The sequence below is a fragment of the Rhinatrema bivittatum genome, chromosome 1 (genome assembly GCF_901001135.1).
Source record: "Rhinatrema bivittatum chromosome 1, aRhiBiv1.1, whole genome shotgun sequence".
In the NCBI taxonomy this organism is placed as follows: Eukaryota; Metazoa; Chordata; class Amphibia; order Gymnophiona; family Rhinatrematidae; genus Rhinatrema; species Rhinatrema bivittatum.
In genome coordinates, this window is record NC_042615.1 from 57,002,002 (window position 1) to 57,026,893 (window position 24,892).

The 24,892-nt window shown below is 45.3% G+C and overlaps 2 protein-coding genes across 12 annotated transcripts in view; one reads left to right on the plus strand and one right to left on the minus strand.

Annotated features, from left to right (window-relative positions):
- FAM160A1 (family with sequence similarity 160 member A1) overlaps positions 1–12,146 on the plus strand; it is a 285,642-nt gene extending 273,496 nt beyond the window's left edge. For all 9 annotated transcript variants that reach the window (XM_029606299.1, XM_029606802.1, XM_029606565.1 and 6 more), the window contains 2 exons: positions 7,885–8,023; positions 10,574–12,146. In XM_029606299.1, coding sequence (XP_029462159.1) covers positions 7,885–8,023; positions 10,574–10,806 — 372 coding nt within the window. In that variant the 3' untranslated portion in view covers positions 10,807–12,146. The remainder of the gene's footprint in view (positions 1–7,884; positions 8,024–10,573) is intronic.
- An 11,814-nt stretch (positions 12,147–23,960) lies between these two features.
- GATB (glutamyl-tRNA amidotransferase subunit B) overlaps positions 23,961–24,892 on the minus strand; it is a 181,786-nt gene continuing 180,854 nt past the window's right edge. For all 3 annotated transcript variants that reach the window (XM_029607101.1, XM_029606930.1, XM_029607015.1), the window contains one exon: positions 23,961–24,820. In XM_029607101.1, coding sequence (XP_029462961.1) covers positions 24,695–24,820 — 126 coding nt within the window. In that variant the 3' untranslated portion in view covers positions 23,961–24,694. The remainder of the gene's footprint in view (positions 24,821–24,892) is intronic.

Consider the following 24,892-nt stretch of genomic DNA (forward strand, 5'->3'; position numbering starts at 1 on the left):
GTCTCCATCTGCAGAATCCCCCATCCCTAGCTGACCTGAACCAGGGATTGAACCCATGGAGCAGCCCAGTGATGGGCGCTGTTACTGCCCTTACATCTTTTTTTTTTTTTTTTTTGTAACATGAATGATGCCCATGTTCAGGATGATTTTGAAAGACATTGATCCAAGTGAAATGGCTCGGCTGAAAATCACCCCCTTCCTGACTTGAATGGGTTCCATATTGGTTGCGTTCTTAGCGGAGATAAAACCTAGGGATGTGAATCGTTTTTCTGACGATTGAAAATATGATATGATTGAAAGTATGATATTTTCAAAGTCGTCAGAAATCGGGGGCTCCCTGAAACCGATAGGAAAACCCCACAAAATTGTTCGTGGGGTTCTCTTATCGTTTTGGGGGAGGGCAGGAAAAAGGCACACAAAAACAACCCCTAAACCCACCCCGACCCTTTAAAACAGCTCCTTAGCTTCCCCCCCCCAAAACATTTTAAAATTACCTGGTGGTCCAGTGGGGGGTCCCAGGAGCGATCTCCCGCTCTCGGGCTGTAGGCTGCCACTAATAAAAATGGCGCCGATGGCCCTTTGCCCTTACTTTGTGACAAGGTATCCGTGCCGTTGGCAGGCCCCTGTCACATGGTAGGAGCACTGGATGACCCAAGCCATTTTTAAAGATGGCACCAGCCGTCCGTTTTGGTTTTTTGTTTATCGGCTCGGGCACAGCTGATTTAAAAACAAAACAAACAAAAAAAAAAACCCGATCGGGCCGCACGAAAAAAAATTCTCTAATAAAAACAAGGCATTCATATGGGGATGTTAGGTCTGGGGAGTAAATTAACATGTACACTTGATGTTTTCAAAATGTACGTGCACTATTTGTACCTCTTCTTGGCCGCCCATGCAAACGTCAGGTGAACGCACCCAGATGCTTTTTAGTGCGTGTACTATGCCCTTGATAATTGTGAAAGGGCACCATAGGCCCCCCAGCGCTGTGAGTGCCTCATCACTTTCAGTATTGTCTCCTGCACTCTTGTAGATTAGGAGCTGAAAGTTCCTTGCTGCAGAGCTGTCCAGGAGGGCAGGAAGGAAGTGCTTCTGTCTCCGTGCTGCTGCACCCACCTCCCTCTGCAGCCCATTGGCCGACTTCGGAATGTCCGATCGGTAGCAGCAGCAATGTAGGACAGACAGACTTTGAGGTGCATGGGAGAGGGAGATGGCTGCTGACAGGGGGAGTAGGGAAAGAGTAGCCGAGAGAATTGCTGGAAGATGGGAGTGAGGTTGAGAGGTCGTGCAGGATGGGAGATGGGAAGATGGGTTGTAAAAGGGAATTCGGGCTGGGAGAGAGAATGTCTGCTGTGAGCGGCTGGGAGAGGAAGAGGCGAGGGACTGGGAGAGGAGCGGACACAGGCTGTGATGGCAAGAAGGGCTGGGAGAGTAGCAGAGTGCTGAGTGGGAGGACATGGGCTGTGAGAAAGAGGAAAGTAGCTGAGAGGAGGGAAAAGGGGGGTAAAAGCTGTAATAAGAGAAGGAGCTAGGGTGAGAGATTAGGTGAAGGGAACTTAAGAGGAAGAGAGAGGTGAAGAGTAATAGGAAAAGAGCCATAGGGACAGGGGCTTGCGCTGATAGGGGAAGTAAACCAACAGAAGCGTTGTAAGAATTGAGGATCTCATGGTAGAGGAAAGAGGCAAAAAGAGACGAGGAAGCAAGATGGAAGTAGCAGGAGGGGATGAGATTAGGAGGAATGAGAGCCAGCGGGTAGAAAGAGATTTGCACGTGGAGGAAAAATAAGAAATGATAAAAAAAAAAAGAGGAAGACCAAAAAAATAAGCTTAAAAAGGAATGAGGAGGCAGAGAAGAAACAGAATAGATTAAAACTACAGTCACAAAGGTTTGAAAATTGTTTTTCAAGTTTGATGAAAATTTCTATGCTTGCCGGCACAGTAGTTTTTGGTTTTTTTTTTTGGGGGGGGGAGGGGTCAGGTGGTAGTATCTGCCCTTTTCTTCCAGCCCTGCAGTCACCAGGGTAAATTTTACTGGAAAGAATGGGGAAGGGAAGAAAGGTGAGGGTGGCATCTTATATCACAGACTCAGAATCTCTCTTTCGAAAACTTGGCAGCTCCTGTTGAGAGGGGCTGTGGTCAGGGCTTGAACCACGGGGGGGGGGGGGAATCGAGCGTTCATAAAAATAAAGAAACCATTCCCCTGTTATATCCCTGTCGGAGACAACAGTTCTCTCTGGGGTTTCCAAACAGAGCAGGAAGCGCACCACGTGCAGCTGTGACCCCCGGAGCCGGGTTGATGCTGACTGCGGAGCTGCTAGGGCTCAGGACACGAGGGTGGCGGAGTCTCTCATGTGGACTCTGCGGACATGGGACTGGCTCTGGACTGGAATCTGAGCCTGCTACTTTAGAAAACCATAGCGGCCTCTTTTTCCCCTATTTCCTAACAAAAGAATGTAGCTGCCCTTATGATATCTCCTTTTAATTTTGCCCACTGCTCTTCTACTTCCCCCAGATTTTCCCAGACAGCTAACAACTCCATGAGGGTACTCATCCATTTTAACAAGGTTTGTCTTCCTGAAGTCTAGGACCCTCGCCTTTGAATGAACCTTCATCTCTTGGGCTCTAATACTGAACCACACCATCCGGTGATCACTGGATCCCAGATGATCATAAACTACATCATCAGAGATAATGATGCTCCCGTTGATAAGCACCAGATCCAGCCATCTCCCCATTCTGTATAGACAGATGTTGTAAAGCATCATTGAACTGATCAGGTTGCTGTCTAGCTATGTCCTGCTTTATAAGGAGACAAAAATGTATTAACAGGTTATGTGGGCATCCTGGTCCGTGCCATTCCACTTATAAAACACTTTTTTTTTTTCCTTAACATGTACGAAGCGTTTTTGTTTGTGTAAGCCCCTGACCATTGGCGGGGGTCACCTTCTCTGCTTTGGGGAGCCTGGGGTAACGCTCCCAAAGTGAGGAAATAAATCTCGGTTGCTAAACTGCCAGGCCATACTGGGGGGCAGGACACACATACGTGCGCTTCCAAAAAGCCACTGTCCACATCAAAATTTGTGCTCCAAAGGAAAAGAGAGTTTATTAAAAGTATCTTCAGTTACTGTAGAGGAGTGTAACTTTCAACTTTACAGCAAATCCAGTAAGACCTTTCTTCTCAGCCTTGCAGAAAGCCTCAGACAACTTACCTTACGGTCTATATACACCGCTCTTCAGCCTGCACTAGGCCACACGGACAATATTCTTTTTGTAAACACAACAGATGTCAAGATACTCACTTCCCCTTGTTGTTGGAGGAAATGGGAAGCTCTCTCCCCTGTTTCCAAGATCCAGCTGGGCCCAGGTTTCTCTTTTCTGGTTCCAAAAGGTCCCTTCACAGTTCCTCTTCTCTCTCATGTACTTTTTTTTTTTTTACCCTTAAGATCCAAATTCCAATCACTTCACGCAGGCCCCCTGAGACACTACTGGAGTATCTCTTGCCAGTTCTCTCCTCTGGTTCCTGGTACCCCTGGAGAGGGTCCTAATGGCTCTCTTTTCTTGACTTGGTGACTCTGGGGGGAGCCCTCGCCCTTACTCTAAGCAGGGTGCTATACTCTTCCCAAAATCCCAGTCTGTCTGTCTGTCCAGAAATTCAGGACAACCCCCTTGATCAGCCGATAACCTTTTGTTAACTGGAACCTTCTCTGGTCTTTTGCCCTCTCTAGTATTTTCCCATAGGGGGGAAATCGCAATAACCACAATGCACTCTCTGCAGTTACATTTTCCACTCTGAACATTATACACACTGCAGAGCTTTCTGTGGCACACAGAGGCCACATTAGGTAAAAAAAAAAAAAGAATCTCTCTAGATTGCTCAGTTTATGAAGAATATTAACATTAAATGGAAAACTCTTCCTACAATTTACCACTGCATTAAAAACACCAGTGCCCTAAAGACATTAATTTGAATAAAACTGCTGCCAGCTGAGGTTTTAAGCCTTGTATTTGAGCCAGAAAACAGAGCGTACAAACTCTCTCTTCATAGAAGCCAGCCAGCCACTGGATCTTCAGCTGCTTCAGTGTCTCGGATGCATGCATTTGTGTTAGGACCCATCTTTTCCCATCCTGTCACGAACGAACGAACGTTTAAAGTGATGCCTTTTCTAGGAGTAGCCCCTGTCCCGGTCAGCTCTTGGGCACGGGAGGTTCACACAGGCTCACAGACTACGCAAGACCCCACGACCTCCCGGGGCCTTTCCAAGGCACTTAGGGTTGGGTCTCTCTCTCTGGGGCTTTTCTGCACACCAGGCCAGTTAGGAAAAAACCCCACAATTTACTCTAAACTGTTGTTCAAAATAAAGTCTTTATTTTAAATTCCAACAGTACACCAGAAGGATGGAGCACCTCACTGTTACGCAAAGTCCAGAAATACAGCAAACCTCTCTCTTCACCCCTCCCCCCCCAACAGTTCAACTCTTGAGGCAGCTATCCTTCATTCTTGGCCCTCCCAGTACCTTTTGGGTCTGTAGATTCCCCCCCCCCCCCCCCCTCTCTCTCTCTCTCTCTCTCTCTTGTTTTTTTAGTAGAATCTGGCTGCTGGATTTAGTCAGCCGGCAGTCCTGGGGACTTTGCTGAGGCAGATTTGCTTCTCTCTGGAACCTCTCAAGCCAGTCCCCTCCACTACGCTCTGTCGCTGAAGGAGATCCATTCTTCCCGGGGTCCTCAGATGAAATTTCTTTCCCACAAAACACTTCCTGGATTCTTTGGAGACCAAGAATTTCACCCGTCCTGGGCTCCGGAACCTCTCTTTCCTTTCAGGCACCCCCTTGCTCAAAAGAATATCGCTCCTTCAGCCCCGCCCCATCCGGCAGGTGAGCCTCCTGCTCCCTCAGCCCTGTGCTAAGTTGTTGAGCCCCACTCCCTGTGTCACGCGGGCACAGGGGTTTTGTTAGATCTCAAGCCCCTCCCAACCGGGAGTGATGCACTACACTAACGCACCTCCAGTACGCTGAGCTCACACACATAGAGGCAGTCTGGATGCTACCAGGATGACCTGTTGAGGCCACAATTGCCATTCCAACCAGGGACAGATGCTGCTATTAAGGGGCAGATTTTGGGGTCCCTTTACATAGGCTTAATTTTTTTTTTTTTTTATATAGAAGTATCATGTCATATTTGAAAATATGTCCCAGTTTTTCAAAGACAATGTGACAGACAGTTCCCAAGATATCGCAACTTAGATGATTTGCTGTACTGCAAAAATACCCTACAACAGCAGACGTTCAAAACCTGCCAGAATGCTTAAAGAGATGACGAACATGCCAAAAGAAAAAATAGAGCAATAAGCAAATGAAAGTGTTTGTTTTTCTTTCTTTCTAGTGGTTAGATTTCTAAGATGGCAGAAATCTAACTCTGAAGAGTTAAGGCACTGTAATGACTGTGGAAGCAATAAGACATTACTGGGGTGTGTGTGTGTGTGTGTGGTAAGACAGGTGTACCCATGTGCCCAGATTATTTCTCCTTCTCTGGTCTGGCCGACTCTACTTGTTCAGAGTCAGAACCAGCTGTGAAATGACTCGGAACTCTTCTGCGGCAGCATGCAAAGATATTTTTACTTGGCAAGCGGGGATAGTAAAACAGTAAACATTATATGCACAGTTACATGGTTCTGTATGCTGGGCGAGAGCCTAATGGGGAGCGTGGCAGACAGATTCAGACTCACTAGCACAGGTCACATCCTGTCTGATTGCCTTACAAATCCCTCCCCTTCCCATATAGGGTCAGGTGACACAGCTGGGAATGTTAACCCCTCGCTGTCTGGGCTGGAAGATGACCCACCTGCTATCTGTCCTCCACATGGTGACCTATACCTGCTGCGGTTTCTGTCTTGCTCCTGGCTTCTTGCCTTAAACTAAGGCCGGTGCTAGGTTTTTTGCTGCCCATTGTGAACAATTACTATGCTGCCCACCCCCCATTCATTCATTCTCTGTCCTGGGCCCAGCAAAAAAAACCCAGCTCCCTTCAGTGATACAAATTTAAAAAACTGCCCCCCCCCTTGCTGATGCAAGGGTATTAGGTGCCCCAGGCGAACCTTATAGCCTTGCACAATGCGCCCTCCCCCCACACCATTCTACACACACACGAAAGTACAGTTTTCTGAGGTAAAATTATATCACATTATATTGTAATGCCAACCAGAAATCCCTCAAAGACACTTGGAACCCGTATGATATTAGGCCTATTGTGTTGGGTGTGGGCTTGACCCTCTTAAAGCCAGAGTACATTTCCTATTAAGAAAATGCCTCACCTCAGTCACACATGCGGAACATAAACAGACCCTCACCAAATACAGAAGAGAGCAATCATAAAGTAGAAATACAAATGCACAGACAAAAATTGAACTGGAAACCGCAAGAAGCCAGATGCTCTATACAATGCAACAGTGAAAAAACCGAACCATCACCTTTCCTCAAACATCAAACAAAATCAAGAAATAAAATAATAATAAACTAATATTAAAAAAACTGATGAATAAAAGATCAAATAATTAAAAACTCATATACAAGTTTTTTTAAATGTCCCAAATACAAATAAAATGTCAAAACAGCAGAGAGCAAATAACACCTGAAAAATAAAACTAAAAAGGATTTAAAAATTCACGCTCTCTGTACCTAGGAACTTTTGATTTCCAGTCATCCTGGGATTTTCATGGAGTAGTGGGATTGGGATGCACAAACTTTCTCCTCTTTCTTATATATAGACACATACACAAACTCATACAAACATACGCTTCCTCTCGGACAGACCCGCAGGCGTGACCCGCTCTCTATCTCTCTCTCTCTCTCTCATGAGCAGCCGCACACGCCTCCCCATCCCAGGCAGCCTCACGTCTGTTCGCTTGCACGTGCGCGCATCCCAGGCAATCAGGGTCCATGGGTCATTCCTTCTCCGTTGCTACTGCCAGCCTGTTCCTTTGAGGAGAAAAGCCATTCTGCAAGTCCTCCTCCTGTGCTAGCTCCATGGTAATTCACTATGCTGCTAGCACTTCCTGTATTCTAATCTCACGAGAATACAGGAAGTTCTAGCACCGTGAGTGCTCAATACCACGGAGCCAGCACCGGAGGAGGAGCTGAAGGACGAGCTTCCTCTGCTGTGGGATCGGGTCCACCGGTGTCAACACGGGCCTCCTCCTTCCAATGCCTTTGGAATCGGGTCCACTGGCGGCACCATGGACCTCCTACTTCTGCTACCGGTGGGATCGGGTCCACCAGCACCACCATGGGCCTCTGCCTCTTCCACCGCCGGTGAGATTGGGTCCCCTGGTGGCAACACGGGCCTCCTCCTTCCACTGCCGTTGGAATTGGGTCCACCGGCAGCACCATGGGCCTCTGCCTCTTCCACTGCCGGTGGGATCGGGTCCCCTGGTGACAACATGGGCCTCCTTTTCTTCTGCTGCTGGTGGGATCGGATCCACCGGCTGCAGATGCTTTTGATGCTGCCCCACCGGGTGTGCTGCCCTGTGCGATTGCATGGTTTGCACACCCGGTGGCGCCTGGCCTGCCTTAAACCAATGCAGAGAAGTTGGTTTTTCAAAAATTTGGTGGAAAACTCTTAAGTCATCCAGCAGAAAGATCCCAGGTGACTGGTGCAGGAAGTGAACTTTAGTTTCTCGCTCATGCGATCCTGTCTGTCCAAGGCAGTGCTCCATTTCACAGAAACCCAGAATATGGGGGCAGATGAAGACCACCAAGGCCCATTTAATCTGCCTCCCATGTACTTCCTTTTGAGATGCCTTAAACCCCCAAGGGATCTCTGACTTTTCCAACTGCTGTTTTGTAAATTGTAGTAATATACAGAGTTTTTTGGGTTTTTTTTAAACATTTTGTAGGTGCTGGCATCTGTGAAGAATAAAATTGAAGAGTTTGCGTCCAGTGAAAAAGACTTCTCTGAACTTCTTGTACAAGCCCAGCAGTATTTGCTTTCCCGCGTAGACAAGCCTGATACACGACCTGAATTATTAACCAAAGGTAAATATTCATGACACAGAACGCACGTGTGTGCCCGGTACTGGTAACTCCACCCCCCTCCCACCCCCAGATCAATGTTGCAGATTCATTTTTAACATTGTAACATTAACTCAGTTTTGTGGGATTTGTATTGGTGTAAGGAAACCTTTATGAATTTCAAGATCTGTTTGGGTGTTGTTTTCCTTCGGTTGAATAAGGTTAATGTAGGGGACTAGCACTAATGCTCTTAATTCATGTTGATAAAGTAGCAGATTTGTCATTATTTGCCTGCAGAAATACCAGATTATAAATAGGGCTTCTGATTTTAGGTTTTAAGCGATAAATCCCAGTAACGCAACGCCCCCCCCCCCCCATGCAGAAAACTCCACTTCCCCTAGTACTCTCTCGCCCCCTCCTTTGCCTGGATCCTCTGCGCTGGAACATGACCACCTAAATTTACAGTTTATAAACACCCACAAACAGGAGCCCTGATTACAATGAATGCACACATTTCTGGGCTGTTAAAATATATATTTATGATGTGACTGTCCAGGATCTTATCAGAGGTGTAACCATAGCTATGTCAAGCTACTTTTTCAGAAGCAAACTCCCCACAGGATTTTGCTTTGAAAATTCGGGGCCACCGGGGGACTGCGGCTACTTGCGAATGTTGCACTTGCATTGCACGGCGATTTCAAAATGAAATCCTGGTGCATGCTTTACCTCCCCCCCCCCAGCCCCCGCCCTGTTTTTGCCGCAGTAATAAGGACGCACACTGTTCTACAGGGCGTGCATGCATTTTTGGCCACCGAGGGGAGGACATATGCAGGCCAGGGAATGTATCCCGGTCATTGCTGAAGTCACCGTGAGCATATTGCTGGAAACGTAGGCTTATCCGTTGGGAAAAGTAAATAAAGCAATAGTTACCCTGGCAAATTCCTTTGATAATTCTCTGCAGGACTACCCAGATCTTTCCTGACGTGATTAATACCTCTAGGCGACCTTTTATTGATGGTGTCCCCTGAACTGCAGAAACCAAACCTACATATTTAGTCTTGCTCGGCCCGTGCCACCCTCTCTTGAATCAACAGCGGGGGGTCACGTCTTCTCATCTTGAGGTCTGGCAGCCTGAAAAAGTCACTAGGCAGCAGCTAATACACAGGCCGTTACAGTACAGTGCGCTCCAACGGAGCACGCTGTTAACCTGCCCTTGGATGCACGTTTTCCCTTACCCCTTATTCAGTAAGGGGAGGAAAACGCGCGTCCAACCTGCGGCACCTAATAGCGCCCTCAACATGCAAATGCATGTTGAGGGCCCTATTAGGTATTTGTGCACGATTCAGAAAGTAAAATGTGCAGCCAAGCCGCACATTTTACTTTAAGAAATTAGCGCGGACCCAAAGATAGGCACTAATTTCTGCCGGCACCGGGAAAGTGCACAGAAAAGCAGTAAAAACTGCTTTTCTGTGCACCCTCTGACTTAATATCATAGCGATATTAAGTCAGAGGTCCCAAAGGGCGTTAAAAAAAAAAAAAAAAATTTTAATTGGGCTGGTGGCTGTCGGGCCGAAAACCGGACACTCAATTTTGCTGGCGTCCGGTTTCCGAGCCCGTGGCTGTCAGCGGACTTGAGAACCGATGCCGGCAAAATTGAGCGTCGGCTGTCAAATCCGCTGACAGCCGCTGCTCCAGGCTAAAAGGAGGCGCTATGGACGCGCTAGTGTCCCTAGCGCCTCCTTTTGCCTGTTTTTCTACCGCACCACCTCATTTGCATATTGTATCGCGCGCACCGGCGAGTGGCCGGTGCACGCGCCGGGAACCGCTCTCCCGCGTTTTTACTGAATCGGCCCGACAGTTTGCAGTTAGGTGGAATCTGTGCGCTGTGGTAAGGGAATAAAAGATGTTACCTCCCCCTCTGGATTGCCCTGGACTTTAAACCTTTAGCAATGACGGCGGGCAAGCCACCCAGGCATATTCATCATTGTGCGGGAATTTCTTTCCCCTTTCGGTCTGTGCAGTATAAAGAGGTACTGTCGTGTTATGACTGCCGCTCTGGAGGTGGGACCCCCAGAGTCTGTCTTTGGGGGCCTCGTTCTGTGAAGTCCGCCCGGTTCATGCAAACTTCGTAGAATGAGCCCCGCCACGCCCTGCTTCCAGTTCTCTGGTGGATTAAGAATATTGACCTCGAAAGGTGTTTTCTCTGAGTAATGAACATCACTGGCTAGTGGAAAGCTAATCTATGTTTACATGGCTGGGTCAGTTTGATATGTTTTCCCATGGGGATCAGTTCTTGTACCTTCTGGGTAGGTTTTGGATGTCCTAAACCAATAACAAGAATACAAAACGAGCCCAGTAAGCTTCCAGGGGAAAGACTTGGGAGCTTGGAATATACAGTCTGGTGCTCTTACTACCCGCAGTTGCATTGGATTTTCTCCGGATTTTATTCAGACCACGTTGTCGTCTTGTTTTTTTTCCCCCTCTTGCCGGCTTCGACGTTAACTGCAGCATTTCGTGTGTAATGTTTTGCGTGCGAATTGCTCCTGCTTTTCTAATTTTGTTTGTTTGTTTCAGATGAAGCCCAGGAGAGCGGCGCTTTGAGCCTTAGGCAGAAGCTGTCGGAGAGTCCTCAGCCTCCCCTGGCGAGAAGAGCGGGGAGAGGCCTTCCCACTGGGTCCGCACCCTTGCATGCCGTCCTGGCTGCTGTACTTTTCCCGGAGTTCTTAAAAGAACTCGCCGCCCTGGCCCAGGAACATTCCATTTTGTGTTGCAAACTGCTGGGGTCTTTTGAAGAATCGAATTGCTAGTGAGCTTTTTAACATTTAAAAAAAAAAAAGTTTTAACATTTTTAACTGAAGAGCTACAGGTGGGGTGTGTGTGTGTGTGTGTGTGTGCTTGCATCAGTAAGATAGATATCTGTATCGAGGTTATATCTACCTGCACACAATCCACCTCCTTCTTTATTTCTTGCCGTCACTGATGGAATATCTTTCCGGTTCAGTGTGTGATCCTGTTCATGTTTGTGCTTAATTCCCAGTCCGGGAATATGATCACTGGGTAAAATGAATACTCCAAATGGTTCACTTTTCCCTGTCTTTCCTAACTGCCAGTTTTTTGACAGTCAGCGACCACTTTAATTTTTGTAGTAGATATTTCTACAGTCCTTCGCAGTAAAAAAAAAAAAAAAAAAATGGCTGTTTTGCCTTTTTATTAATTTTTTAAACAATTCTGGGATTCTTCTGCCAGGCTTTTTTGCATCTCATGGGACCCTCTATCCTGGCAGAGAATTTGGCTGAAATATGCACTACATGGTTGGTTGCCTTTTTGTCTAAGACACTTAAGCTTTACGATGATTTTTTTTTTTTTTCAAAAACCAAATGTGAACCTCCCCAATTCCCTGTCTTATTGGGGCGGGGGAAGAGGTGACGTATCCTCTTGAATCTACATAAATATTGCCTTACTTTGTAGAGCTGTCTACAAAAGTCAGATGAAATAGTGCAGTGCAATAAGATTGTCACATAGGTAGAATTTTCCTTGCAAGTGCAGATGTGTGTGTGTGTATAAATATATAAATGACCACTTAAACACTCCGTTACTGTTTTTTAAAGAACAAAATCCAGGACATGGTTACGCATGAATCTCATTGCGCTCTATAGTGGGTTACTTGTGAGCATGTTTAATGATAGAGGGGCAATAAGTGCTTTTAGCAGGGGTGGTATCCTGGACCATACACTGCTCCCCTCTCGCCCCCACCAAGGAAAACATTGGGGATTTTTGGAAATAGGCATAAAATGTATGCAGTTTTCTGCAAGCAAGAAGAACGTTCAAGAGACCATCAGTCAGAAATCCTGCTGAATAGTGAAAACCAGGCCCACCTCAGGAAACCAAGCTTTAATGACAGCAGGAATGCCATCATGCCAGCTAAAACGGGGGCGTATGCTAACCTCACCTAAGCACATAGGCAAGCCTTACTTAGCACAAGTTGTACAAAGTGCAATGTTTTTCTATGCAAGCTGTAACTAGTGTTTGTAACTCTTAGATCTATTTTATACTTTCTTGATAAGGTGGCGTAAGATTTATTTTTGTAGTTTTTAAAAACGAAAACTGGGATCTATTTTTCTCTCCTAGTAAATGCATATGTAAAAGAGTTTTTACTGTAAGACTTTTCTTTGTCATTATGGCTAAGGGTGAAATGTCCTCTTTATTGAAAATGCTGCATATTTATTATTTTTTTAGGCTGGAAGCTGTTAGCATTATGTAAGACACCATACCAAAATATGTATATTGCATGTTGCATATGTTGGCATTGGGGAGGAAGAGGAGGTGCAGGCTTCATACCCTGCAGACGTTGGTGGTTAGCTTTTTATGAAACATGTGTTCTTTATACAGTAGGTCTCAGAAGAGATGAAATGTGATGGATTATGGTAATGCTGAGAGGTGGGTAAGCAGCTGCACTCCTGCTTACTTTTCTGCATTGACTTAACCCATTCTCTTTTAGGTGTGATGGGTTAAAGTAGTGCAGAACAAAAACATAAAGAGCATAGTTTGAGGCTATGCTGCTATTCTGATCTTATTACATTTGTAGGAGGGTGAGAAAATCAAAGTATGGGAACAAATCAACATTGTGGCACGGAAAAATGACTTCATCTGGATCCTACAGCTCATTTCTGTGTTGAAACACCAATTGTTCTTTGTAACCCTGACTATGGGTTAGGAAACAGCGTTACCCAATGCTCTCTTCTGGATTTTTAACCTTTTTATAATTTTTAACTTATTGCAGTTACACCATAATCATGTTCAATAGGAATGTTAGCGATAAAACTTGCTGCAAGCATCGGAATTTACTATGCAAAAGGTTTACATTTTCTGTTCCCTTCCAAAACATGTATGCTAATTTGCTTCAATGACTTCAAGATAGTAGGGGACTGGTGACTGTTCTGGGATTAGGTGAGGGGATCCCTCAATCCCATGTTTACTGTGCCTGCCTCCTGCAGCCCTGGGAAGGAAAACCTGGGTCAACATTCTCTCTCCCTGTCCCAAAACCAAAGAAGGGGACTCTAAAATCAGTACTGATCACAGGATAGGGAATTCTGAGCACACCTGTCCAGTGGCCATTTTTATAATGGCACAGGAGCATCCACCAAATGGACCTTTCTTTTTTATTTCATTTTAAATTGTCACTTTGTTAAAAAGATTTTTAACAAACCTACACATGTTGTGCCTTCTAGAGATACCTCAACCAATTGTTCAGGGCAGCAGGAAGTGCCCTAAATGTCCACATAAACAGGGTGAGTTTGATATTAATATATAGATAGAGGTATATAAGGAAGTGATGTATTTGATTCTGAAAATTTATGTACAATAAAAACCTGTACACAAAATTGAATGTGTTGGTTTATTAAAAAAAATCTTAGCATTTGAATACATATAGCTGTACTAGTTAATGCAGAAAGCTCTCTTTGTGCTAGGAGGAAATAGCACACGTTACCTAATTCATGCTAAATACTTTCTATGACTGTGGGAGTCTGCTTTCGGCATGTACAGTGCTTTAGTTTTCTTCTTTGGCCACTTATAAGTTGGATAACTTGGGAGCCCTTTTGTAGCCATTCCTAACCCTCTCAAAATAGAGGCCAGGATGTCAACTGCACCTCCTGTATGAGTTGTCAAAAAAGCAAGAGAAGAAAAGATGATTAATAGTTGAAACTCAAAGAATTGCTTCGCCACTCCTTGGCCTCAGCGCTGCTTCCAAGGCAAATGCTGTGGCCTTACTAAGCCCTTTACCCTTGAAGGCCTTTTCCTGAATCCTGCAGTGGAGGAATACTGTCCTGCGGCTGAGAGAGGCGATAAATTAAAAGCCCACTGGGCCAGCTGTATTTTCGGTTAATGCCATCAATCTCTGATACAGTGCCTGCTTTTCTCTTGCCCCAACGCCCCTGCATTTAATGTCATCCAGTGGGGGGGGGTGGACAGGTTAAGTCTGTAATAGCAAAAATGATGCAGAGGCTGGTGGCACATTATAGACAAAAGATCCCCAAACTTTTCATGAGAAGGATCATAGAGAGCATTTCAAAAGCACTGAGAGGGTGCCAGACTGGGGAAAATGATGTGACCTTGTCCAGCCCTCACATTGATTTCAAACTCTGTGGGAGGTGGCAGAAATAAGAAGTCTGTATTTCTCAAATGTTGGCAACCCTGCAGACGTTGGTACCATTAAAGCTGTGCTGGCACGACTTCAGAGTGAGTTCATCTCCCTGCTACATTAACTAGTGCTCGGTTTTGAGCTGGTTTGGCTGGTGAAGTTTTGGACTTTTGCCATGCAAACCATTCTGACCCTCTGAATGAGTTAAGTTTTTGACCATCTACGTCCTCACCTGGCTAAAGCTTACCTGGGACAGAAAAGGCAGTGTGGAGGCCTTAAACTTATCCAGTTAACGCCGATGTTCAGCCCACTCGTACCTTCATCTGGGTGAGTCTGGTCATGGTGTGGAGCAGGTCTAAAGGTAGCAGAGTCTGTTTACCTCGATCACTTTAAACCTAACCTGCTTTATAACTAATCCAGAGCTGGATAAGTTGTCACATATTTAGCATAGAGCTGGGTATGTTTAAAAAAAATAAAGTAAAACCCTCCCAGGTGACTTTATCCCTTCCCCATCCCCGAAATAAGTTAAAAGATGTGTGGGCTATAGTACCTGATCCCCCCACCCCTCTTAAAAAAAAACAACCAAAAACAACAAACCAAACGTTGCGAGCAGAGCCAATCCCCACTTCCCCCTTTCCCTAACTTAAATAAATATGAGCAAAAATTCCCTCCCCCCCCCCCCCTCATTTTTGCTAATATTTTGTTCATGGGAGGGGGTGGGAAAAGCTCTGCTTACATTAAATGTTGGGGGGGGGGGGGGGTTTAACCAATCTGTAAGCAGGTAAGCATTGTTACCTGGCTAAATTTGCTGCCTGCACGAATATTGACCTCTGAATGTATCGCACTGTTAAAAGGCAATATGCTGCTAATGCTGGTTTTCCTTTCTGTGCTGAGTCTGCTTTGAAAATGTTGCTTCTCGTGAAAAGAAATGTCTTGTGGGAACTTATTTAAGCCGAGCAGATAGGGGGCCGGGCCATAGTTTGCTTGCACTCTTGTTCTTTTCCAGTCCATCAGCAAATTGTTCACTCATTGCAATGCAGTCCCTTGGCGGCTGCACCTTCAGCTCCTCTCCGCCCTAGGCTTGGCAGGATGGAGGCCAGCAGGCCATCCAGTGCTGGTGGGCACGGAAGCGGTGCAGGTGTAGTAGAGCGTGTATGCCACCTCTGACAGCTGCCAGGCTGGATAAGGCCCATAGGCTCCAGCGTGGGGACTCCTAGACTTAACATTGATTGAGGCACAAGCGTTTGAGGACAAAAGTCCACTTCTATGCACCTGTTGGCCTGAGAAGTTTACCGTATGTCTCAATAAATCCACTTAGTCTAGAAGATACCAAAGTTTGTTTCATTTTTGCAGCTGTAATGTATTTTGGGGAAGCTGGGGGTAGACCACCTCCTCCCCCCCCCCCCCCAATCTTAAGAACATAAGAACATGCCAAACTGGGTCAGACCAAGTGTCTATCAAGCCCAGCATCCTGTTTCCAACAGTGGCCAATCCAGGCCATAAGAACCTGGCAAGTACCCAAAAACTAAGTCTATTCCACGTTACCGTTGCTAGTAGTAGCGGTGGTTATTATCTAAGTCAACTTAATTAATAGCAGGTAATGGACTTCTCCTGCAAGAACTTATCCAATCCTTTTTTAAACACAGCTATACTAACTGCACTAACCACATCTTCTGGCAACAAATTCCAGAGTTTAATTGTGAGTAAAAAAAGAACTTTCTCCGATTAGTTTTAAATGTGCCACATGCTAACTTCATGGAGTGCCCCCTAGTCTTTCTAGTATCTGAAAGAGTAAAAAACCGATTCACATCTACCCATTCTAGACCTCTCATGATTTTAAACACCTCTATCATATTCCCCCTTAGCCATCTCTTCTCCAAGCTGAAAAATCCTAACCTTTTTAGTCTTTCCTCATAGGGGAGCTGTTCCATTCCCTTTATCATTTTGGTCGCCCCTCTTTGTACCTTCTCTATCGCAATTATATCTTTTGAGATGCGGCGACCAGAATTGTGCACAGTATTCAAGGTGCAGTCTCACCATGGAGTGATACAGAGTCATTATGACATTTTCTGTTTTATTCACCATTCCCTTTCTAATAATTCCCAACATTGTTTGCTTTTTTGACTGCCGCAGCACACTGTACCGACGATTTCAATGTGTTAGCCACTATGACGCCTAGATCTCTTTCTTGGTTAGTAGCACCTAATATGGAACCCAACATTGTGTAACTATAGCATGGGTTATTTTTCCCTATATGCATCACCTTTGTGAATGAAAACAGGACCGAAAAGAACATTTCTCTTCAGTATGGACCTGTACTGGGTATAGATTAAAGAAAGTTGTTTAGTTTTCTTATCAAATACTCATCTTGAACAATCTACCTTATAAATGGGCTCTGACGGCCCGCAAATGCGCAGTAGAGAGCAACTCTACCACGCAGGCGAGAGAGCACGTCTATCAGAGCGGAGTGGCGCCGGGAGGAAATGGAGCCATGTGAGGGCTGCGGCGAGGCGCGCACATGTGCATGAGAGAGAGAGACCCGCCGCTCTGACGGACGGAGAGAGAGCACATCTGTCAGAGCGGAGCGGCGCTGGGAGGAAATGGAGCCATGTGAGGGCTTTGGCGAGGCACGCACGAGAGAGAGACCCACGGCTCTGACAGACGTGCATGCAAGATGAGTGCAAAGGGACAGAGGGTGGAGGGGGAAGAGGATGGTAAAAGAAAGCGGAGGGCCAGAAGAGAAGTGGGAGAATAAGGAAGAGAAGGGTGCTGAGCAAGTGAGGGAAAGGGGAGTGTAATGGAAGAATGAGGGGAGAGGGGGGCTCAGGGGCAGACCAGCGGGGAATAGAATGGGAAGGGGCTACAGGGGAGGACCTGTGGAAAAAAGGAGGAACATTGGGAGGATGAGAGATGAGGAGGAGCAGAGGGGAGGGGAGCTGGAGGAGGGAGCATTGAGTGCAAAGGGAGAGAGGGTGGAGGGGGAAGAGGATAGTAAGAGGAAAGGGGAGGGCCAGAGGAGGAGGAGTGGGAGAATAAGGAAGAGAGAGGAGCAGTGAGGGAAAAGGGAGTGTAATGGAAGAATAAGGGGAGAGGGGGGCTGCAGGGGCAGAGCAGCGGGGGATAGAATGGGAAGGGGCTACAGGGGAGGACCTGTGGAAGAAAGGAGGAACATTGGGAGGAGGAGAGATGAGGAGGAGGAGCAGTGGGAAAGTGAGAGGGGGCAGGGGTTGGGGAGATGGGACAGCAGAAGAGGAGAGGGGAGCTGGAGGAGGGAAAATTGAGTGCAAGGGGAGGGCAAAGGGAGAGAAGGTGGAGGGGGAAAGAGTACACATCCAGACACCTCCACACACAACACTTAGCTAGCATTTGGAACAAACATCTCGCCCGTTTAACGGGCTTAACGGCTTGTTTAATTATATTTTGAGCCTGGTGTGTCTTAGTCTCTCTCATGATGAGAAATATAAATATATTATCATTATTAGTAATAAGAAGGGGTTTTAAACTCTCTCAAGCTGAAGATAGTTCCACGGGTGCCATATTTTTCTACAACTAAGAAGTTACTTCCAAGCCAAGCCTCTAAGGCTCAGTTTTATTGAACATAACAAGAATTGTCAGATTGGGTTAGAGTCTAGAACAAGAGATCATGCAATGAGATTGAAAGGAGGTAGATCAGGAGTAATCTTAGGAAATATTTCTTTACAGAGAGAGTAGTGGATGCACTGAGCAGCCTCCCAGAGATGGTAGTGGAGACAAAAACAATATCCAGATTTAAGAAAGCATAGAATAAATACAGGGGATCTCTCAGTGAGGGGAATTATACTACTAAATTAAGTGGAGGGATGGGCCGTAGACTTCTTTTGCCATCATTTCTACTTACTGTTTGGGATCTTGCCAAGTACTTGTGCCCTGGATTGGCTACTGTTGGAAACAGGATACTGTGCTTGTCAGACCTTTATTCTAACCCAGGGGTGGGCAATTCCAGTCCTCAGGGGTCACAAACCTGTCCAGGATTTAGGATATCCTAATGAATATGCATGACAGATTTGCATACAACTGAGGCAGAGTGCATGCAAATCTCTCTCATGCATATTCATTAGGGATATCCTGAAAACCAGACTGGTTTGTGGCCCTCGAGGACCGGAACTGCCCACCCCTGCTCTAGCTGGATGGGAATATGCAGTATGCCTCGGACAGATCCAAGGACATCACAAATTGCCCCTGCCTGCACTGCCATTATCACTGATTGCAAGGTTTCCATGCAAAAATGAGTCACCCACAAATGACGGTTGACCCCCTTTGAGATCCCGGATGGGACGACAAAATCCCTCCTTGGGCACAATGAAATAAATGGAATGTTGGCCCATATTTTCTTGAAACATGGGCACTGGAACCACAGCCCCTCAGACTGAGGAGCCTTGACAATGTACACTTCACTACCTGCCTCTTCTGCGGGGAGTGGCAGGGAGACACCATGAACACATCCTGAGGGACACTGCAAAACTCCAGCACATATTCCATCTCATATCACCTCCAAGACCCACTGATCTGACGTGATTTTGACCCATCTCTGATAAAAGAGAGAGGCGACCCTCTATCTCCTGTTTCCAGAGGTAGGTCGGCATACCTTCACTGGGAGGCTCAGAGGGGTCCACTACCCGAGCCTCCACCCCATCTGGGCTGTCTGGTATGAAAGGACTGAGATCTACCCAATGGCTGAGTCCTCTGAAAATCTGCTCTTCTGTAGGGTCAAAAACATTTGGATCTCCTAGCACGATCTCTCATGCTAAAGGAGTGCGGCATCAGTTTCTTATCCTCCAGTAACTGAGAAACCTGGGACTCACCCCACTTATTGGCCATATTCTCCAACTCACTCCCAAATAAGAGCGAGCCTTTAAAGGGTAGCTTCTTAAGGTAAGACATGTAGGTCACATTAACTGATCAATTTCTAACATAGTAATAACGGCAGAAAAAGACCAAAATGGTCCATCTAGTCTGCCCAGCAAGCTTCCCAAGGTAGTATCTGATGCCTGGCTGCTATTACCGAAGCCACCCGTCTGGCAGACCAAATCACAGCCTGCATCTGCCAAAAAGGTGACTGCTGGTACCATCACTGCCCTGGAATTCACACCAGATTCATCGACCTCCTGAGAGAGAAGTAAACAGGAGCGAGCGACCAGGGAACAACAAGATGCTATCTGCAAAGTCATTGCCACTACTTCAAATGATTGCTTAAGGATAGCCTCAATTCTCTTATCATGCGCATCCCTTCAAGGCTGCTTCCTCCCTCCATGGGAATAGTCGTCTGCTTGGTGACAGCACACACAAGTGTATCCACTTTTGGAAAGCGTAATTGCTCTCTCCTGCAGCTGGATCCAGGGAATACAGTCCTTTCAAGACTTGTATTCCCTGGATCCACTCCACCCCACTCAAGCTCAATCAATTCTTGAATGGCCTCCATAATATGGAAAAAACAAGAGGCTTTAGGCAAAGAAAGCAAAATGGGATCTTTCTTTGGCTCAGACATAAATTCAGCCCCAGGTACTCCCAGGTTCTTTAATGTCTGGGAAATCAGAGGCAGTAACTCATTTCTATGAAAGGACTGCAATATAGTTCTATACGGCTCCAATCCCCATCCTCCAGGGAGTAAGGATTGGCTTCATCATCAGTGCCATCTGGGTCCCTATCAGGAAGACCGCCCGCCAATCCAGGTGTACTTCGACTCAGTCGCAGCACCAGGCATGTGGGAGTTCACCACTGGTGACTCTGACCTGGCAAGATTGGTTAGGGCTGAGAACTGCACCTGAAGAAAAAATTCCAGCCAAGAAAAGGCAGCAGGATCCATGCCCAAACTAGGAGGCACCTGTCCTGTGCCCACTGACCTACCTTCCCCTGCTGACAAACCAGTTAGAGGAATTCCAAAGTCAGGTGCCCATTCTGACACGTCTTTACCTAGACTGCGATCAGGCTTAGTAAAATCAGATGAAGGCGCTTCCAAGCCGCACTGACCCAAATTAGAGGGAACACCAGGTTGAGATGCCCAAACATTACAAGCAGCACAAAGGGCAAGGTGCTTAGGCTTCTTTGCTATAGGCACCATCAGTCTGTCAGTACGCTCGAACAGGCAACTGAAAAGTGTGCGTCCAGCTGTATTTGTGCTGCAAAAAATGTATCCAAAATTTAGGCGGACAACCCTCTGCCTTGATGAGCGCCAAAAAACTGAGCACCCTCAGTCAAGGTCGCTCAGATTGTGCGTATAGGTAAGCGCACACCTCAAAAGACACCACTACCAACTGGATGCCCAAGCAGACGCCCAAATAAGCATCCAAAAACTGGGTGCACAACTGGACGCACTTGCATGAACCGACAGTCCTGAAGAGGGCAGGAAAATGCACGAAAACAGCGCCGTGGCCTACCACGTGGCAAACAGTGATAAGCCTAAGAACAAGGCCTAGCCAAAAAGGCTGCTCAACCTGCCAAGCTGCCCATGTCCCCTAAATTCACCTGGAGGTGGGAATGAGTGTTGGATCAGTGTGCTGAACACGGAGACCAGAGGAATTCCTACAAAAACCCTCCTCTGTTTTTTTTTTCTTTACCTAAGTTCAGCCTGTCCTGGCTGAGTACAGAATCAGTTTATGGTTGTGGGGAGGGAGGGCATATACCATCACTGCTGCTCTCGGCTTCCTGCACCCGCTTGCCTTTCAGCTGTCTTTTACAGCTAAGTCCATGCTGGCTGAAAACCAGTTACTGGACCAAGGCACTCATCTGAGGGAGAATTCAATATATATCACCTAGGAATTCTCAACTGAGGGAGGGATCGTATGCAATCACCATAGGAGAGTGGCGGCAAATTAATTGTAATTTCTTTTCTCCTTTAAAAACTTGACGCAATCCCCAGTAGGGAGATGCACATCCATCATCTGCTGGAGACAGAGAATACTGGCAGGTTGATGCCACTGCAGGGGTATATATACTGTGACATCAGTTTGCTCTGTCTCCATCTGCTGGTAGAGGTGCATAACTCACTTGTTCTGTCTAAAGACTAAGAATTTATGTTGCCTTCCTTTCTATACCGCTTTCCTAAAAAAAAAAAAAAAAAAATTCCATCCAAAGCTGTTTACAATGGGCAAATACACCCTAAAAATAATACAATGTGAATTATCCAAAAATGCTTCCATTCATTAGCTTTTAAGACTATGTGGATCCCTTCTGCACATGAGAAAATGGATCCTTAACCAATGCAGCTTTTAGAACCATTACTTGGAAGCAAGGGGTTAAGTTTCAGATGGAAGCCCTAGGACATTTTGAAGACCCAGTGACCTAGAATCTATTGACATGTTCTCACTTTATTGGTGCAATTACTTATCACTAGTATAGCAATATTAGCTTGTGTGCTTGATGAGAGATTTTCCTTTTACAGATATTTTCATGTGCCTTTTGCTGATTCTGCTGATATTTTAAATGATGGCAAAAGATCACATAGAATACTTGCATTATCTGGACAGACAATGTAGGTAAAATGAGAGTGAACTTAGCTTGATCTTACTACTACTTAACATTTCTATAGTGTTGCACAACGTACGCAGCGCTGTACAAACAATACGTAAAAAAAAAAAAAAGACAGTCCCTTCTCAAAAGAGCATACAATCTAATAATACAAACATAAAGGGCAACAGACTTAGGGCATTTCATAAAGTAAGCCAGCCATCTAAAATATTAGTTAATGAGGAGAAAAAGCAGACAATCGGGCATAAGATTTAAAAGTAGCCTCAAAAAGATGGGTCTTTAGATGGGATTAAAACAAGGTGAGAGAGGGAGCCTGATGCACCAGCTCTATTCCAAGCACATGATGCAGCCAGGTGGAATGCACGGAGTTAGGAACTGGCAGTAGAGAAGAAAGGCATAGACAGGAGTGACTTGCCTGATGAGCAGAGTACATGAGAGAGATAAGAAAAGAGAGGTAGTGAGGAGCTGCAGAAAGGCTCTCGTAGGTAAGGGATGCTTGAACTGCACATGGTAGCGGATAGGGAGCCAATGGAGTGACTTCGGAAGAGGGGTTATACAGGTGTAGCGACTTTGGGGAAGAGTAAGTCGCACAGTTGAATTTAGGATAGATTGTAGTGGAGAGAGCCTGTGAGGAGTAGGTTGCAATAGTCTAAGCAGGAAGAGATGAGAGACTGCATAAGGGGGTCTGCTGTGTTCAGAAAGGAAGGGGTAGGTTTTGGTGTTATAAAGAAAGAAACAGCATGGCTCTTAGCATTGCCCTTATGGTCCCATATGTCAGATTAACTTTTGGACAGTGGATGGGGTGGGGTGCTGTTTAGAAAATCCCCTGGGTCAGCTTTTTAATTTTTATGGAATGTTTCATTCTGGGTTCTTTTTTTTAACTTAAATGAACAGCCTTGTGCTCCATCTTGTTTGACATGACCAACATCTTCAGGCTACAATATATATCTTGTACGGCCTTTCCTATCATCTTTCACTACTCTGAGAGAAAATAATTCATTTTCTATATGGAGTATTTGAAAATGGTATTAACTTGGAAGCCTTAAGAAGATGGCTTGAAGGTCAAAAGCTGTCATGCCATGTTGCTTGTGAGTGATTGTATGATAAGTGGTAATAAATGAATTATATTTTCCTTCTGAGGATGCAACCACTTCAGATTCACATAAAATAACTGCAAGGTAATAAATAATTGAAAATGCAGTTGATGTAAACAGCAAAACTAATACATACTATAAAGTGGATCTTTCAGCACCAGCGACTTTCTACCACTAGGTCTCGTAAGTCCTAGTGAGGCTGTACTATATGCACTTTATTAATTTTAGTGGTTTTTTTTTTTAATAAACTTGCACCTCTATATATATAATAGAAATATCTAAGGGCAAGAAAACAAACAGCACAAATTAATTTAAATTTGTTTTTGTTTCAGATAATAGAAGGACTAGGGGGCACTCCATGAAGTTAGCAAGTAGCACATTTAAGACTAATCGGAGAAAATTCTTTTTCACTCAACGCACAATTAAACTCTGGAATTTGTTGCCAGAGGATGTGGTTAGTGCAGTTAGTGTAGCTGGGTTCAAAAAAGGTTTGGATAAGTTCTTGGAGGAGAAGTCCATTAACTGCTATTAGTCAAGTTGACTTAGGGAATGGCCTCTGCTATTACTGGCATCAGTAGCATGGGATCTTCTTGGTATTTGGGTACTTGCCAGGTTCTTGTGGCCTGGTTTGGCTTCTGTTGGAAACAGGATGCTGGGCTTGATGGACCCTTGGTCTGACCCAGCATGGCAATTTCTTATGTTCGTTTGGCTCAAATGGTAATTCTCATTATATAACCAAAATTGGGGTAGGGCAATACCAATGTAAAAACTACAGCAGCCGACGACAGTGACATACGCTGAGGATCTGGGACTTGTTATGCTCACATGTCCATACGGTCTGCTCAGTTAGAGCAATGCCGCTTGCGGTGTGGGGGTGGGAAGAAGTATAAAAGGGGAAAATAATCCCCAGGTAGCTGCGAATGATGGCTCGTGGCACCAGATCACTGGTTCAGGACTGAGCTGCAAGCCCGAGAGAGCAGGACGTAACTCGGCTCAAAACCCCTACAAAAAAAATATCCCCCCAAAGTTAAGTCACTTTGTTCTAGTATTATATTTTCATAAAAATAGGAGTTTAAAACACGGGCAGAAGTATTTTAAGCATATGCTGGTTAGAATCCATCTAGGCAGCATAAGGGAGAATGATGTGTTTATTATATCATGAAGCAAGTATCCAAGGAGGATAAATTTACAGGACGCTTATGAATGAACAGTAGGTATACAGATATGCAATATTTATGTTTATTCGGAAAGGACTGTAAATCACTGCGAGCTGGTTTGAAGGAAGCAATTTATAAATAAATAATGCCACACCAGCAATGCCCATAAAAATTAAGGAAATTATTTTTTTTATAAGCCTTAAAATAGAAAATTACAGAATCAACATTTAAATATTTCACACAAAACACAGCAGCGAGTAAGTACTTTCTCAATCATTTGAAATGGGCAGTGAATTTTATGGTACGCAATGTTAATTTACAAATATTAATTCTTGTATCTCCTTGGCAGAGATCTCAAAACATTTCTTTTAAGCAGCACATTTACCTGGGAATCTCATGTTATCCATGCTGATTAGATCGGTAATTATTTACACCTTAACAGCTAATGTACACAAATTTGAAGGCCATCGAGCGAAATGCTTGAAAAGACCAGGGTCTCTGCCATGCTCCACTCAGTTAAGTTTTACTTTTCATCTCTTTCTGGTCCCCTGTCCCCCAGGTACAGACAGAAATCAAACAGTTTTATAAATGCAGTTTTCCTACAAAGTCGTAATTAAACACATTCATTTTCACAGCACGGGCCCAGGTAAGGCTTAGAGCCGTATGGAAAAAATCCCAGAGACAAAGACGGAATCTTGACGAACAGTCTTGGGTTTCGTGGCTCATTTGTTTCGGTGCACAGGTTCTCAGCCCAGGGTATTTACAAGTCTGTTTGCTTTGTGAGGCTGCAACGGGGATGGTGTCACAACAGCTTCTCTTCCAAGATGGCCTTGACCATCACAGGATCCGCTCGTCCCTTCGTCTCCCTCTGAACCAGTCCAATCAGTTTATTCAGAATTTTTTTGTTTCCTTTCTTTATACCTTCAACCTACAGTCAAGTTAAAAAAAAAAAAAAAAAAAAATAATAATAATAATAAAACAGTGCACCACCTCAAAAAGC